Raw genomic sequence first — 17,240 nt, forward strand, 5'->3', positions numbered from 1 at the left:
ATAGTTTGGTGACCCCTCCTCTTTAAATAACAATCAACTTTTTTAAGAAGTCTGCCAACCCTCTGTTATTCCTCCTGGAAAATACACTGACAATTGGACGTTATCATTCTCTTTGTCAATGTGGATGTGTCCTCACCCTGTCAGTCACTGACCAGTCAGTACAGAGAGTATCAGGCACACATCCAATGGAGAATGGTAACTCTGAGCTATCTAGATTTCCAGGAAGAGTAACAGAGGAATTGAATAATAAAAAAAGGTCCAGAATTATTTTTTGGGGGAAAATAAAGTATTTACATTTCATGAGAGACGATCAGTCTTTATTGTGTGCGAGCTGTAAGGTGAAATAAGACCTGGCATCACTCCCCATTACCTGTAGGAACTGCAGCCGGGACAGCAGGTCTGACACGTAGCTGCCCAGTGGCTTGAGTGACGGGTAGGACTTGGCTGCCCACATCGCGGGCACTCTGCCCACCAGCATGCTGTTGAATACGTTCTCCAGCTCCGATGACATCAGCACTTGGCCTTTCACGGCTTTGCCTAAATTGATCAGACTGCTCCGCACAACCTCAGTGAGCCTATGGCCGGGGAACCAGAGGGAGAAAAGACAGAATGAATTAGAGCTGGCAAGAAATTAGCCGCGGCATATGCAGCCTGTTTTATGTGATAAGTCAGAGAACCTCGGCTAGAACAAAGCGCGTGACGCGTCCCCAAACCCCGCGGGATAAAATGCATGCAAATCCAGCAGCAGGAGCTCGCAAGGACAAAACTGCTCGTGCCTTTTGGCTAAATCTTATGTACGTAGGCAAAGCTTCTGTGCTCCACCGGTGCCGAGCTACGTATTGGGCCACACTGTGCCGCAGCGGGCATACATAAGAGATAAGGGATCATCACCTACATGTCTCATCAGAGCTCTATGGAGAGGAACACAGTGATATCATCTGCATTAAAGAAGATGGAGGGAGACGGCAACAACAGTACCCACTGCCTCTGCATGGTCCATTGTGAAGTCAGGCCCCTCGGGCACCTGGCTATACTAGTGTTGTACATCTGAGCTCACCTTGTTGTGGTTCCTAATCTCTCAGCAGGCATTTACTATTAGAGTATCTTAATATAGAACACGAGAGCCTGATTCCAGCAATGTGTCACTTATTAGGCTATGTGTTGTAGTTGTAATACAATCAGCATTTTATCAGCAGGAGATTATCACTGCCAAACTACATGTCACATGCAGAGCAGTCAGGCTAATCTGTGTAACCCCGCCCCCCTCTCTGATTGGCAGATTGCTCACAGTGTATACAGAAAGCTGCCAATCAGGGGTGTGGGCGGCATTATACACAGACAAGAAGTCTTAGCTCTGCTATATCTACATCAGATAAAACAGGGATTTTTATCAAAACTACACCAAGCAGCCCAGTAAGTTACACATCTCTAGAATCAGGATCTCTTTCCCTACATTATCCTGTAAGTGTTATTATGTTATTATGCTGCAAGTGAGCTACTATTGTACATCTGAGCTCACCTTTTTGTATCTCCGCCATATTAGTTCCTAATCTCTCAGCAGGCGTTTGCTATTTAATATGAGAGTAGCATAATATAGAACACGAGATCTTAATTCCAGGGATGTGTCACTCATTAGGCTCTGTGTTTTAGTTTCAATACAATCAGTATTTTATCAACGAGAGATTATCACTGCTGGACTACACATCACCTGCAGAGCAGTCAGGCTAATCTGTGTAACCCCCACCTACCTCACTGATTGGCAGATTGCTGCCAGTCAGGGGTGTTGGTGGAGTTATACACAGAAGAGAAGTCTTACTTCTCCTCAGTCTACATCTACATCAGATAAAACAGGGATTCTATAAAAACTACATCAAGAAGCCTAGTAAGTGACAGCCTTGGAATCAGGCTTTCTTGCCCTATATTATGCCAATGTCATATTATATAGCAAAAACCTGCTAACAAATTTCCTTTAAAGGAGTTCAGAAATAGAAAACTATGCCCATTTTATACAAAACCAGGGCCATAGGTTATTTATGGTATACCAGCTGAGCCCAAATTACTTTAAAGGAAATCTGTCAGCAGATTTTTGCTACTTAAACTGACAGCTGAATAATGAATCGGCAGAGAGTCTGATTCCATCGAATTGTCACTTATTAGGCTGTGTGCTATACTTTCAATACAATCAGTGTTTTATCAGGAGGAGATTATCACTACAGAACAAGGTGTCCAAACCAGTCCAGTTAATTTATGTAACCTTTGCCCTACCACTAATTTGCTGCTGGATTTACATCCCCTGACCCCAACTAATGAATTACCTGTTAAAGCGGATTAGTTCCTGTCTGAGCACCGTGTTCATAGACTCCTCATAGATCACCGGGTACCTCTCCATCACTTTCTCCAGATTGAAATCACTTGGTAATTTATTTAGGATATCTCTTGCCAAATCTTCAACAATTTCCTGCCAATAAGATAGATAAAAGCATTGGAATAAATGGCGTCTTCCCTCATACCCCGAGCGACACGGCTAAAAGAGGACTGCACTGGGCTGCCATTCCTAAAGACAGAGGGCTAGCACTTTTACTAAAGGCTATAGGCACAGGATGGCACGAGGGTGGCGTTGTAGATGGAAATGTGGGGCAGTGTTTGTAGAGGAATAGGGCTAGCACGGTTGATAAAGGTATGGGGGCGACATTGGTGATTGAAGTATGTGGGTGGCATGACTCATATAGGCAAGGGTCCGGCACAAAAGATGGAAATATGGTGTTGCCACCGCAGATAGAGACACTGGGCTATCAGTCTAGGTAGAAGTATGGTGCTGGCACTGGTAATAGGTGCTTTGGCCTAGATCTGTAGGTCAGGTTCTGACACTGTTGATGGGTACATTAGGCTGGCAGTATAGATACAAGTTCTGTTCTGACACTGATGATAGGTGTTTTGGGCTGACACTGTTGATGGGTACATTAGGCTGGCCGTGTAGATAGAAGTTTTGTGCTGACACTGTTGATAGGTGCTTTCATTGGCACTGTTGATGGGTACATTAGGCTGGCAGTATAGATACAAGTTCTGTTATGACACTGTTAATAGGTGCTTTGGCTGGCACTGTTGATGGGAACATTAGGCTGGCCGCGTAGATAGACGTTTTGTTCTGACACTGATGATAGGTGCTTTGGGCTGGCACTGTTGATGAGTACATTAGGCTGGCCGTGTAGATAGAAGTTTTCTCCTGACACTGTTGATAGGTGCTTTGCTTTGGCACTGTTGATGGGTACATTAGGCTGGCCGTGTAGATAGAAGTTTTCTCCTCACACTGTTGATAGGTGCTTTGGGCTGGCACTGTTGATGAGTAGATTAGGCTGGCCGTGTAGATAGAAGTTTTCTCCTGACACTGTTGATAGGTGCTTTGCTTTGGCACTGTTGATGGGTATATTAGGCTGGCCTTGTAGATAGAAGTTTTCTCCTGACACGTTGATAGGTGGTTTGGGCTGGCACTGTTGATGGGCACATTAGACTGGGTGTGTAGATAGAAGTTTTGTTCTGACACTGGTAAGTGCTTTAGGCTGGCACTGTTGATGGGTACATTAGGCTGGCCGTGTAGATAGAGGTTTTCTTCTGACACTGTTAATAGGCGCTTTGGGCTGGGCACTGTTGATCACTGCACAGGCCAGGACCATTGATAAAAGTATGGGGCTGGCATTGTTTACAGAGGCATGAAGTTGGCACTATTGACAAAAGCACTGGGACATCACTGTGGGACTGGCACTATTGAGTGAAGCTTAAAGGGTTATTCACATCTCCAACATCCTATCCCAATATGTATTGGCAGTAATAATATTAATATTAGCAAATACCTCTAATTAGAAATGTAGTATAGTTCTCCTGATATTGCCATATCTCTTACCTCATGTGCAGGGCATTGCAGTTTAGGTATCCATTGTTATGACCACAAGCAACTAACTGTCACTATATAAGTGGCCATAACCATGGATACCTAAGCTACAATGCCCTGCACATGAGGTAAGAGACATAGCTAATTAGGAGAACTATACTACATTTGTAATTGGAGGCATTTGCTAATATTACTATTATTATTATTACGCCCACTACATATTGGGCTAGGATCTTGGAGATGGTAATAAGCCTTTGAGGCCAGTGCTGTTGATTGATACATGGGCCTGAGCTAGCATTGTTGATAGCGGCAATTGGGCTACCATTATTTATTAATTTAATGGGCCAGCATTGTAGATAAAGTATAAGGCTGACACTGCTGATGGAGACAAGGGTCTGGCACTGTTGATGGAGACAAGGGGCTGGCACTGTTGATGGAGACAAGGGGCTGGCACTGTTGATGTGGGCAGTCAGCTGGCATTTTTAATAGAGGCCTAGCGCTGGTCTGGCTGTGAGTGGACTTGAAACAGACGGGTGACAGTGATGTGTGGGGATAAAGATGGAGGACGCCTTTACTCATAGATTTTATCAATCATTTTCTATGAGACCCGTCCTCACCTGAGGGGATCTGCCGCTCCCCGTGGTTTGTCTGGGCAGAGTGAGAAGGACGCCATCAAATAACTGGTTAGTCTCCTGGTTGTCTTTAGTGATGTCCGCGTTCTCATGGAGGCCGAACACCTCAGGGTGAGTGATTATGGGCAAACCTCTAATGTAATCTACAAAGGTCTAAGAGAAAAGGAAGAAAGGGAGAAAACAAAAATGAGGTTTCTGGAAATCTGACACCACACAAGCGCATCTGAATGGTCTTTTATTTGACATGTTATAACAGATTCCTAGTAAAATCCGTCTCTGAGCAATGGCGAGTGGGCCATGATTAGTGATGAGCGGGCACTACCATGCTCAGGTGCTCTGTACTCGTAACTAGTGATGAGCGAGCACTACCATGCACGGGTGCTCGGTACTCATAACTAGTGATGAGCGGGCACTACCATGCTCGGGTGCTCAGTACTCGTAACTAGTGATGAGTGAGCACTACCATGCTCAGGTGCTCAGTACTCGTAACTAGTGATGAGCGGGCACTACCATGCTCAGGTGCTCAGTACTGGTAACTAGTGATGAGCGGGCACTACCATGCTCAGGTGCTCTGTACTCGTAACTAGTGATGAGCGAGCACTACCATGCACGGGTGCTCGGTACTCATAACTAGTGATGAGCGGGCACTACCATGCTCGGGTGCTCAGTACTCGTAACTAGTGATGAGTGAGCACTACCATGCTCAGGTGCTCAGTACTCGTAACTAGTGATGAGCGGGCACTACCATGCTCAGGTGCTCAGTACTGGTAACTAGTGATGAGCGGGCACTACCATGCTCAGGTGCTCAGTACTGGTAACTAGTGATGAGCGGGCACTACCATGCTCAGGTGCTCAGTACTGGTAACTAGTGATGAGCGGGCACTACCATGCTCAGGTGCTCAGTACTGGTAACTAGTGATGAGCGGGCACTACCATGCTCGGGTGCTCAGTACTCGTAACTAGTGATGAGCGAGCACTACCATGCTCGGGTGCTCAGTACTTGTAACCAGTGATGAGTGAGCACTACCATGCTCAGGTGCTCAGTACTGGTAACTAGTGATGAGCGGGCACTACCATGCTCAGGTGCTCAGTACTGGTAACTAGTGATGAGCGGGCACTACCATGCTCAGGTGCTCAGTACTGGTAACTAGTGATGAGCGGGCACTACCATGCTCAGGTGCTCAGTACTGGTAACTAGTGATGAGCGGGCACTACCATGCTCGGGTGCTCAGTACTCGTAACTAGTGATGAGCGAGCACTACCATGCTCGGGTGCTCAGTACTTGTAACCAGTGATGAGCGGGCACTACCATGCTCGGGTGCTCAGTACTGGTAACTAGTGATGAGCGGGCACTACCATGCTCAGGTGCACTGTACTCGTAACTAGTGATGAGCGGGCACTACCATGCTCGGGTGCTCGGTACTCATAACCAGCAGTTGGTGTTCGGGTTGGCGCTTCTCAAGCACCGTATATAATGGGAGTCAATGGGGAACTGGAGCATTTTTCTGAGAAAAAATGCTTAAGTCCCCATTTACTCCCATTATACTCGGTACACGAGTCGCACCCATTTGAGTGTCCAACTGCTTTTAACGAGTATCGAGCACCCAAGTACTTGGCAAAATTATCTTGAATGGACATGCTGTGAATTTTTATAATGTATAAGGTGACATTTTAGAGAAATTTGCAGAATTTCCGCAGCAAACTCGCTACAATTTGGTTCAGATTTGCCTACTGGAGGTTTTCAGCTAATGAAAGTCCAGTGGATAATTTCTTCTATAGTTTCATCCATCCGCATTCCACTGTTTCTGTACAGACTGATTGCAATTCCTGGACCTCAAAACAGCCTCCTATGAGGATGCAATGATAACCAATGGGAGTGTTCACACCAATGATTTTTCATATGGACCATTGAAAAAAGTGGCACCGTGCACCAGTTTTGTCCAATCTATGAACCAGACTAGTGCATGTGAATAACAGGCAACTTCTACTCTTGTCCGATATTTGCTGATGTGACTGTCCCATATTTTAGTGCAACCATCTGAACCAGGCCTTAGAGAACTGATGCAGATATGACCTATACAAGTGAATCCCGCAGAGGATCACAGCTGCGGAGAAGCAAGGAAGATTTTACCAATCTGATCTACATGCATCATATTTTCTCAATGTGGAAATTTGCGCATGGCGCAGTTTTTTACATTTGCCTGTCAATTTCTTTTGTGGAGAAATCACAAAATACAAATACAACACATACAAATTCTGCTGCTGATTTGCATTGAAATCCTAAGAGACCCTGATTCCAAAGAATTGGTGAAGTTTTAATAAAATCCCTGTTTTATCTGCTGCAGATAGCAGTTCTCTAAATGCAGAGCTCTGTAGAACCCAACCCACACCACTGATTGGCAGTTTTCTGTGTTTACTGTGCATAGGCGGAAAGAGGCCAATCAGTGGTAAGGGCGGGGTTACACATAGCAGATGAATATGGCAGCAGGTTTACTAGTCCTTTAGTGATAATCTCCTTCTGATAAAATAGGGATTTTAGCAAAACTACACTGAGCAGCCCAGTAAGTGGCACATCACTGGAATCAGGGTCTATGCCCCTACATGATGCTGCTCTCAGATTAGGTGGCCAAAACCTGATTCCCTTTATTAAAACCACTTAGCTGTTGTGAAGCCCTTGTACTACAGATCAGCATGTCTGTAGTAGTATTCTGTATGTACCCATAGAGTGCAGCGGTGCCGGACAGTGGAAACATACACTGCAAAGTGTGGGGCATATCAGTGGGATCGAGCTGGATGCACCCTGACTGCTGAGCCCGGTCTGAAGGGGTTAATTCCTCCTTCGCCATGCCCGAATCGTCCGCCCCTTGTTTGTGTCCAATCCCGTGTTTTTCCCCTCCTCCTGGTTTCCCATATAAAATCCCCCTTATTTCCTGGTTCGGTCTCTCCTCATCCGTGAGACCTGGAAGCTGCTGTGCTGCTGGTACCCCGGACACAGCAGCCTCTGGTGAGAGATGGCCGACGCGCTCGCTGCAGCGATTAGGGACAGGATCGGGAGGGAAGGGGACGCATGGCTTACCTCCCTCCTTGATGAGATGCGTCCTCTCCCTCCTGAGGCTCGGGCGGTTATCTCCGGCGGCAGGCGATCCGCTCGGCGTACACGCCCGCCGGAGCGCCTGAGTCCATCACTGCTGACGTCACGGGGCATGCGCACTCGCGCGCGCGCCTCGCGACAAGCTCCGCCCACTCCCCCTCAGCTTCCGACCGCGGCAGCCGCACGGCGTCTCTGTCCCACCGGTAACGCGGACCCACGGTCGGCAGCAGCACTGAACCTCTGCCCCCCTGAACCACCACTATACCGCTCACCACCAATCATGGGAGGACATCATAGCTGCAGCTCCTCATCTATAGAGGAGGCTGCAGACGCCGTGCTCCCACCCCCCCCTCCCTCCCACCCAGCCTGCACAAGTATCCCAAACAGCCCCAAACATTCATGCCCAACCTGCTTTATGTGCTGGGGCAGTAATAAGCCCTCCAGCACACATTAACCCCCAGATGCTGGTCTTGCCACCCATTATGCAGGGATCTGCGGGTGTGCAGCCAGCTGCGTCTGCCCACCCCCCATCTGACCTGTGCCCACTAGTTCACATTTCACAAGCCCCCGTGGTTGCCCCAGACCAGATGAATGCTGAAGCTCTCGCCCGCGGTCGTGGCCGCCGCGGCCACAGTCACCGCTCTGCCACACATTCATCTGCGTCATCTCACACCCCTGATCGCTCCGAGCGCCCTTCTAGGTCGCATGGGCGACATAGCCATTCCCGCCGTTCAAGATCCTCTCGGAGGAGCCGCCGCTCTCGCTCATCGAGGTGGCGCTCTCCTTCCGCCTCAACAACTTCTTCGGACGCATCCGTCGAGCCCCATGGACATCATCGTCGACGTCATCATCATCCGCAGAGGGAGTCGGTTCCTCCCACAGCGCGTTCGCAGCCCGTGGAATTCGTTGATCCACCACTGGAGCCTTATGTCGCCCCTATTCCAGAGGCTGGTGAGTACCAATACTCTGGGGCATGGGGGGATGGTGCGGGTATGGCAGCAGCCCTTAAAACACTCTTAGCGAATTTACAGCCTGCTGCGGGGGGGAAAATATTAGTTAACCCTTCATTTAACCCCCAAATTTCCAAACATCCTGACCCTCCCCCCCCCTCGAGCGGATATCCACAGAGATGCTTTCTTTTGTGGCGTTACCCCTTTGGGATCCCACTTGAACGAGGAGACTGTCCAAAAAATATGGGCCAATGACTATATCGATATATGGTCTTTGGTTTCCACTGATCAACATACAGTTGATAAAGAGCGGCGATCGGCGGATCGTCCTTTTGAAAGGAGGCCCAAAGTAGCCAGGTCCATTAACAACTGGCTGCAAGCTTTTGGTGTCATGGGATGTGTCATGGGACAGAAGCACCCCGAGCGTTGTTCCGAGATGTTCATTTATCTCGACACCATATACAATTCCTATAAGTCGCACGGGGATCTGCCTGGTGGCGTTACGACGAAGATTTTCGTCGTCGTTTAGCCCTCCAACCCCAGTTAGGTTGGGGGGTCAAAGCCACGGACACATGGTTGCGGCTAATGCTGGCACAGAAGGCTTATCAGCCCTTTCATTCAGCGGCCCCTAGCACCACCGCCGGCTCCGGCTCAGTGGCCGTTCGTAGACCCGGCACGTGCTGGTCATTCAACGAAGGCCACTGTCGTTTCTTTGGCCTCTGTAAATTCAAGCATGAGTGCTCTGCCTGTGGCGGTGCCCATGTAGCAGCCAAGTGTACCCGTCCATCCTCAAAATTGCCTACAAAAACGTCCAGCACGTCGGATAAGGACGCCAGTGAGCGTCCACGCGATGGGGCCGTGGCTCGACCAGTACCCCAATAAGGAGGCGGTGGCTCAGCTACGCTTTGGTTTTACCTTTGGTTTTTTCATCCCTTTTAATTTTTGTAGGGACCCCTCGTTTGCACGAAACCTAAAATCGGCGCATGAATTTCACCATGTGTTACTACAGAAGTTAGAAAGCGAATTGGCAGAAGGCAGGATCCGAGGCCCATTTTCTTCACCCCCCTTTTTCAATTTGAGGGTCTCTCCTTTGGGTGTTGTCCCCAAAAAGGAACCGGGCAAATTCCGCCTGATCCAGCATTTGTCCTACCCCAAAGGATCATCTGTAAATGATGGCATATCGGAGGCGGATGCCTCTGTGTCTTAAGTGTCTTTTGATAGAGCGGTTGTGCTTGTTCGGCGGGCCGGAAGGGGCGCGTTGATGGCAAAATCTGACATTGAGTCGGCCTTTCGGCTTCTTCCTGTTCACCCCGACTGTCACCATTTACTCGGATGGTTTGTCGATGGCTCTTATTATTACGACACGTGCCTGCCTATGGGCTGTTCGATTTCCTGCTATTATTTTGAACTGTTCAGTTCATTTTTGGAGTGGGTGGTGAGATGGGAGTCTGGCTCCCATTCCATCACTCATTACTTGGATGATTTTCTGTTTGTAGGACCAAGTGATTCCTCACACTGTCAATTTTTGTTGGATAACTTCTGTCGGCTCATGGCCATATTTGGCGTCCCCTTGTCACAGGAAAAAACGGTTGGTCCGGTTTCAACGTTATCCTTCTTGGGGATTGAAATTGATTCTGAAGCCATGATTTTTCGTCTCCCATCTGACAAAGTTTCGGCATTGCTCGCATTGCTCAAGGGTTTTTGTTCAGTTCGTAGTGTCACTTTACGCCAAATGCAATCTTTACTGGGCCTTTTGGTTTTTGCTTGCCGTGTCATGCCTATGGGACGTATTTTTTCTCGTCGCCTGGCCCTCTCCACCAGGGGTGTCAGGCTCCCCCACCACCGGATTCGGATCTCGGCGCCACTGCGCGCTGATTTGATTGTCTGGACTGAGTTTATTTCTCAGTACAACGGTCATACATGCTTCCAGGAGGATGACATAACTAATGAGGAGCTATCCCTTTTTTCGGATGCCTCTGGGTCAATTGGTTTTGGAGTAATTTTTGATGACCAGTGGTGCGCGGAACGTTGGCCAGATTCATGGCATGCTTTAGGCTGGGTTTCCAACTTAACCTTGCTTGAGCTTTTTCCCATAGTGGCGGCTGTCGCTATTTGGGGACCTGTTCTGCAGAATAAGCGCATTTTGTTTTGGACGGACAATATGAGTGTAGTTCATGCGATTAATCATTTGTCTTCTTCATCCTCTCCAGTGATTAAGTTACTCAGGTCCTTGGTTCTCAGATGTTTGGAACTTAACATCTGGTTTCGCGCTCGCCATGTCCCTGGTTTTCGTAATTCCACTGCTGATGCCCTTTCTCGTTTTGATTTTCAGAGATTCCGAGAGCTTTGCCCTCGCGCTCAGCTGGACGGCTTACCGTGCCCTGCCAGTATGTGGAACCTCCTTCTCAGCAACTGATCCCATTGGTGAGAGCTTCCGTGGCTCCTGCGACGTGGCAAGCTTATGGTAAGGCGTGGTCGGAATGGCTGAATTTTGTCGGGCAATCCCCGATTGACACTTCAGAATCTGCCCGTTTGGCAGTTACAGCTCGTTATTTGATCCATTTGCGTGATTTGGGTTTTTCCGGGTCTGTGGCCTGAAGTCGCTTAGCTGGCATTGCCTTCCATTTCAAGCTTCGCGGCTGGTCTGACGTTACAAAATTTTTTATCATCAGTCGGGCCGTTCGTGGTTGGTGTCGGTTGACCCCCCCGCCGGGAGCATAGACGGCCTATTTCCTTTGCACTGTTGTCTCGCCTTATTGGGGCCGTCCGTAATTTTTGTTCATCCCCTTTTGAATCCGCTCTTTTTGCGGCTTCCTTTGGATTGCCCTTTTTTGGCGCTTTGCGAATTGGGGAGCTCCTGTCCTTGTCAAAGCATTGCCCCGGCGGCCTCCGTCACGATGATGTTACAGTTTGCAACGGGGGTTTGCGCATTCGCATCCGGAAGTCCAAAACGGATCCGTCCGACAGGGGCTCTTGGATCCCCTTATTCTCTATTCCTGGCCCTGTTTGCCCCATTGTTTTGGTTAATGACTACTTAGCGGTGCGCCGCACTGGTGTGTCCTTCTTATCCCACGAGGATGGTTCACCACTCACGAAGTTTCAGTTTGTATCCCTCTTTCGTAAATGCCTTCGATCGTTTGGTTTAACCCCTACCGAATTTGGGACACACTCCTTTAGGATAGGTGCTGCTACCGAGGCTGCGAGGGCTGGTTTGTCCAACTCGGAGATTCAGCGCATTGGGAGATGGCGTTCTTCTTGCTTTGCGCGTTACGTTAGACCTGATTTATTGCTTTGCTAATTCTGTTTCTCTCCATAGGCGGTGCTAGGCCGGCGGTGTGGCTGTTGGGCCACTCTTACATTTTTTGGGCCGGCCAGAGAGCGGCGTATCGTCCGGGTGGAAGGCATCTTGGTTTTCGCGGCCTCGAGGTGCATTGGAGAGGCATCAGAGGCCTGATGTGGCCGCAGGTCCTCCCGGAGGTGGTTGGTATCGCTCAAGTTGCCGCGTCTCCGGTGATTCTACTCATACATGCCGGGGGCAATGATCTCTGTTCCTACCGTCTTGTGGAGCTTCTGACCACTATGAGGTCCGACGTGGATAAATTTCACGGTTTCTTTCCCGAACTGGTCCTTATTTGGTCGGAAATAATCCCCCGCATTGCATGGCAGGGGGCTCGGGACGCGGCAGCGGTTGAGCGGTCACGCCGTACTTTGAACGCGAGAATGTCCCGTTTCGTTCGCTTTAAGGGTGGCGTAGTCGTCAGACACAGGCAGCTGGAGGGGGACAACTCCAGCCTTATGTTGCCGGATGGCGTCCATCTGTCGGACATTGGCCTCGATATTTTCTTATCTGGCCTCCAAGATGGCATTGAACAGGCACTCCTTTTAATGGGTGGGGGTCGGAGCGCTGTCTAGGGACTTTGCTCCTCCGTGGCGGTCAGTTTTGGAATTGTGGAGGTCAAGCGAAGGCTGATTGCGCCGGGAGTCCGGCCTGGCATTACGCCTCGTCTTGACAACAGTATTGATTGGTTGGATATTTGCACAAATTAATGTTAAAGCTGTGACCGACCCCAACCCAGCAAAAGATGAGAGTTTTATATATGTTTGCACTTGATTATCTCTCCAATAAAGTTTACTTGTTTTATTACAAATGTGTGTTTTGTTCGGGCATGGGGGGGTTGGTTCTGGTGGTGGGTCTCAGCAGTCTATTCTTCTATACTAACCCCGTAGCATCATCATATAACCCCCTGGGCTCCTGTTCTCCATAACGTCATCATTACCATTATTGGAGTATACCTGTACAGTGTATATTATGCTCTATACCTGGTAAGTGCCATAAGGGGGGACGTAGTAAATATTTCCTTGTGAAAGCCTGTAATTGTCCATCTGTATATCCTCACTGTAGAATATTGAGAGCAGCGACAGCAGGAGACGTCTGTCCTTGTCATCTGTCACTCGCCCTCCGTAGTTACATTCACCTACAAAGACGTAATAATGCACTTATTAGTTCATGCCGAGAACAGAAAACATCATTTACAGGAAAGGACAACTCAAAAGGACATCAGCAACAGAAGTCATGGCTCCCTATAAAGTAACAAAGCTGGAGCAGCTGTTCTTAAATGTAAGAAATGTGCTGTTGTTCCTTGGTTATTCCTCCTAGAAATATTTATTATCATTATTATTATTATTATTATTATATTATTTATTGTCATTATTATGTATTATATTATTGTTTATGATTATTATTATATTATTTATAATCATTATTAATATTAATAATTAATAGTATAATGCTAAAATATTGTTATAATGATAATAAGTAATATAGTAATGATAAACAATAATATAATAATGATAATAAATAATATAATAATAATGTTAAAAAATAATATAAAAATGATAATAAATAATAATATTATATTATTTATCATTATTATATTATTTGGTATCATTATTATATTATTTTTTATCATTATTATATTATTTATTATCATTATATTTTTTTATTATTATTATATTACTTATTATCATTATAATAATATGTTAGCATTATACTATTAATTATCATTATTATTATTAATAATAAATAATATACATTTTAATAATAATAAAAAATATTAATAATATTAATAATAATAATGATAATTAATAGTATAATAATGCTAAAATATTATTATAATGATAATAATTAATATAATAATAATGATAAAAAAAGAATATAATGATAATAAATAATATAATAATAATGTTAAAAATAATATAAAAATGATCATGAATAATATTATAATATTTATTATCATTATTATATTATTTATTATCATTATTATATTATTTATCATTATTATTTTTTTATAATTATTATAATATTACTTATTATCATTATAATAATATTTTAGCATTATTATACTATTAATTATCATTATTATTATTATTATTATTATTATTGACACGGGGACTCGTGTATCCAATGGTTAGTTTGTTCATACATTTCTATGAGAAAGAACAAAGGAGTGGAGCATAGAAGAAAAGAAGCTCTGGTATCCATCGACTCTCCAGTTATATTGTCATGGGTGGGCTAGGATAGCAGGGGAGACCTGAACTGACTCTCAGGCTGGGATCCCTGCGCTGTCCCTTCTCCTAGAGGTAGGCTTGATGGTAGCAAGGTCTGGGCCCCTAGCGTGTCCCTGTCTCCTCACCTAATTCCCCCTTACCCCTATCCCTGGGGCAGGACACACCAAAATAACTCCCCTCCTCCCAAAAGACACAGACAGGAGCTAGAACAGAAAATCGATCACACTGCAAACAACGACAAATCCCTAACAATAAAGGCACAAGGGGAAATAAAATATAAAGGAGGACGAAAGGCACACCAAGGGACACTTCCACAACACACAAACAGCAGATTGCAGGTCACCATAGAGGATAGCCAAGGACACCGGATAATCGCAAGAGCATAAGCAGATGCTATCTTCAGCGACCTCCTAACAAACTAGCAACCTGTCTCTCAGAGAAGGATTAAATCCTACACGGCTGGGAGCAGTTGACACAACTCAGCCGACGCCTGGCAGAGCTGAGCACAAAAGAGAAACCAGATTACCTGTTGGACTCTGCAATGTGAACAGGGACTGACACCGTTGCTGTCACTCGCGAGTGCGGATCCAGACAGCACATGACATATAGAGAGAAGATGAGGCCTATCTTATCCAGAGCTCTTCTCAGCCCTGAGGACCCCTCACTCGCTTTTGTTACTAAGTTGTCAATTTATACAGTATTGTACAAAAGTTTTAGGCATGTGTGAAAAAAATACTATAAAACTGCTTTAAAAAATGGAAGTGCTAATAGTTTATTTTTATCAACAAAATGTAAATGTAAACTGAATGAATAAAAGAGAAATCAAATCAGTTTTTTGCCTTTACAAATTCTTCTATGTACCTGCCATATTTTTTAAAGGATTTCAGCAGGACATTTGTTCCAAACATTTTGGAGAACTAACCCCAGATCTGTGTCTTTCCATGTAATCCCAGACCTGATGATGATGATGATGTTAGATCAGGGCTCTGTGGGGGCCGGATCATCACCTCCAGGACTTCTTGTTCTTATTTACACTGAAGATCGTTCTTTGGTGACACTGCCTGTATGTTTGGGGTCGCTGTCCTGATGTAGAATTTACTTTAATGCAGACCCTCCACCATAATTCACTGCTGCTCGCAGACCCTTATTTTTGTGCCGATCTCCAGACCTTTAGCAAAAAAGCTGAATTCTGTTACGGCTAAATATTTCACATTCTGACTCATTAGTCCAGAGTACCTGACGCCTTTTCTTTGCACCCCAGTTCCTATGTTTTTGTGCATAGTTGAGTCACTTGGTCTTGTTTCCAAGTCGAAGGTATTTGACTGCAATTCTTCCATGAAGACCTCTCCCGGCCAGACTTCTCCAAACAGTAGATGGTGTAGGTGGGTACCCCTGGTTGCTCTCAGTGTCTGAGATGATGGCACTACTAGACATCTTCCAATTTTGAAGGGAAGTACCGGTAAGCATGATGTGTCTTCATCTGCTGCACGGTTTCCTTGCCCAATCAATGCATCAGTGGTCCTCATTGTTGCCCATTTCTTGTTGCTTCTTTGAAAGGCACATCTTGAAACCTCAGTTTGCTTTGAAATCTTTGCCTGGAAAAGACTTTGCTGATGCAGTATAACTATCTAGTGTCTTGTTACAGTGCTCAGTCTTGCCATGGTTTATGACCTGTGATGTGACAGACTAGCAAAGTCCTGGAGCCCCAGAAAGTGCTGATCTTAACATAATTGCGTCTGTCTGGGATTACATAGAGAGACAAAAGGATTTGCACAAGTCTCATGTGATGCCCCTGGACTATTCAGGGTGTCACAGGGTACTGCACTTCCTATTCTTTGGTGCAATACTCAATCCCTCATGGTTCTGGGTTCCCAACCTATGGTACTGCCTCCATCAGCATCCAAATTCCTAACCACACCTCACACCACACCCTGTCAGGCACACTAGTGGGCTGTCTAGCTGGAATAGGGCCGCCCACCTAGGGGTCAGGAAGACTGGTGGGAGGGAAGTAGAGCAGTGAAGTTGTAGCCCTCAATAAGCGAGGAGCTGGGGATTGGTGGCTCCCTGTTTGTGGCAGGTTGGGTCGCAGACGGTGGTCTGGGCCCGGAGAAGTCGGAGACCCGGTCGGAGGGTATTAAGGCTGGGTGCCTGGACCTGGTCTTGGAGGACGGGAGGCATCTGAGTCTAATAACCGGTCCAGGGCCGAAAGCACGGTGGGGTAAAGGACCCTAGGTCGGAGAGTAGCTTCAGGCAACCCGACAATTAACCTGTGGAGGATAGTGACTTTATGGACGGTCCCCAAGTAGCTCAGAAATCAGGGGCACTAGCGCAACAAGGGGGATAGGACTTTCCAACCCATGCAGCCCACAGAAATCCCAAGCGTGAGCCCTTGAGAGTACAGCTCTACTACTAACAAGTAGGGAGCAGGGCCCGGACAGCTTTAAGCCAACGGGCCACCAGAACACTTCTAATTTGTGCACGGAGGCAGGCTCCAGATCACCTGGCAGTACCAGAAGGGTCAGATACCCGGACGAATTCCCCCAAGAGGGCAGCGGCACCCAGAGACTTGATTTACCTTGTTGTCAGAGTCTGCTTTGCTGTCGCATCATCACCAACACTGCCTGAGTGAGTACGTGGTCCTCCCCTGCTCCCCACCGGCCCTGCGCTCCCCTGCTCCACCATCTTCCAGAATCCCGGGGCCTCCCCTACTCGTGGAGGGAACGTCATCTCGCTGCCCCACTCCATCTCCCCCAGGTACTCCCATTGGCAGCAGCGGTACTCCCCTTACCGCGAACCACGGGTGGCGTCACGAATTCTAACATTCCCTGTAAATACCCCCTTTCCATTTGAAGTGGCCGCGAGCCCCCGGGTCCGGAAACTCTCGAGCCACAGCAGACCTTCCCCGGATCTGAGTGGTTCGACCGCTGCAGGAGCGGCACACTCATACACAGTAGATTAATGGTTTGTTCTCCAAAATGTTTGGAACAACCTACTTGAGTCCCTTCAAAATCTGGGTGCAGTTGTATCAAGAAAAATTGATGCTATTTTGAAGGCAAAGGTTGGTCACACCAGGTATTGATTTGATTTGTCTAATTTTCATTCACTTTGTATTT

General features: G+C 46.7%; 1 protein-coding gene across 1 annotated transcript in view; it reads right to left on the reverse strand.

The window, feature by feature from the left end:
- The window catches only part of DNAH3 (dynein axonemal heavy chain 3), a 594,186-nt gene that overhangs the window by 11,671 nt on the left and 565,275 nt on the right, over nt 1-17,240 (reverse strand). The window contains exons 56-59 of the mRNA XM_075319752.1: nt 12,880-13,034; nt 4,504-4,671; nt 2,316-2,458; nt 371-575 (exon numbers count right to left, since the gene is read on the reverse strand). Coding sequence (XP_075175867.1) covers nt 371-575; nt 2,316-2,458; nt 4,504-4,671; nt 12,880-13,034 — 671 coding nt within the window. The remainder of the gene's footprint in view (nt 1-370; nt 576-2,315; nt 2,459-4,503; nt 4,672-12,879; nt 13,035-17,240) is intronic.

Source organism: Anomaloglossus baeobatrachus, chromosome 7, assembly GCF_048569485.1.
Source record: "Anomaloglossus baeobatrachus isolate aAnoBae1 chromosome 7, aAnoBae1.hap1, whole genome shotgun sequence".
NCBI classification, from domain to species: Eukaryota; Metazoa; Chordata; class Amphibia; order Anura; family Aromobatidae; genus Anomaloglossus; species Anomaloglossus baeobatrachus.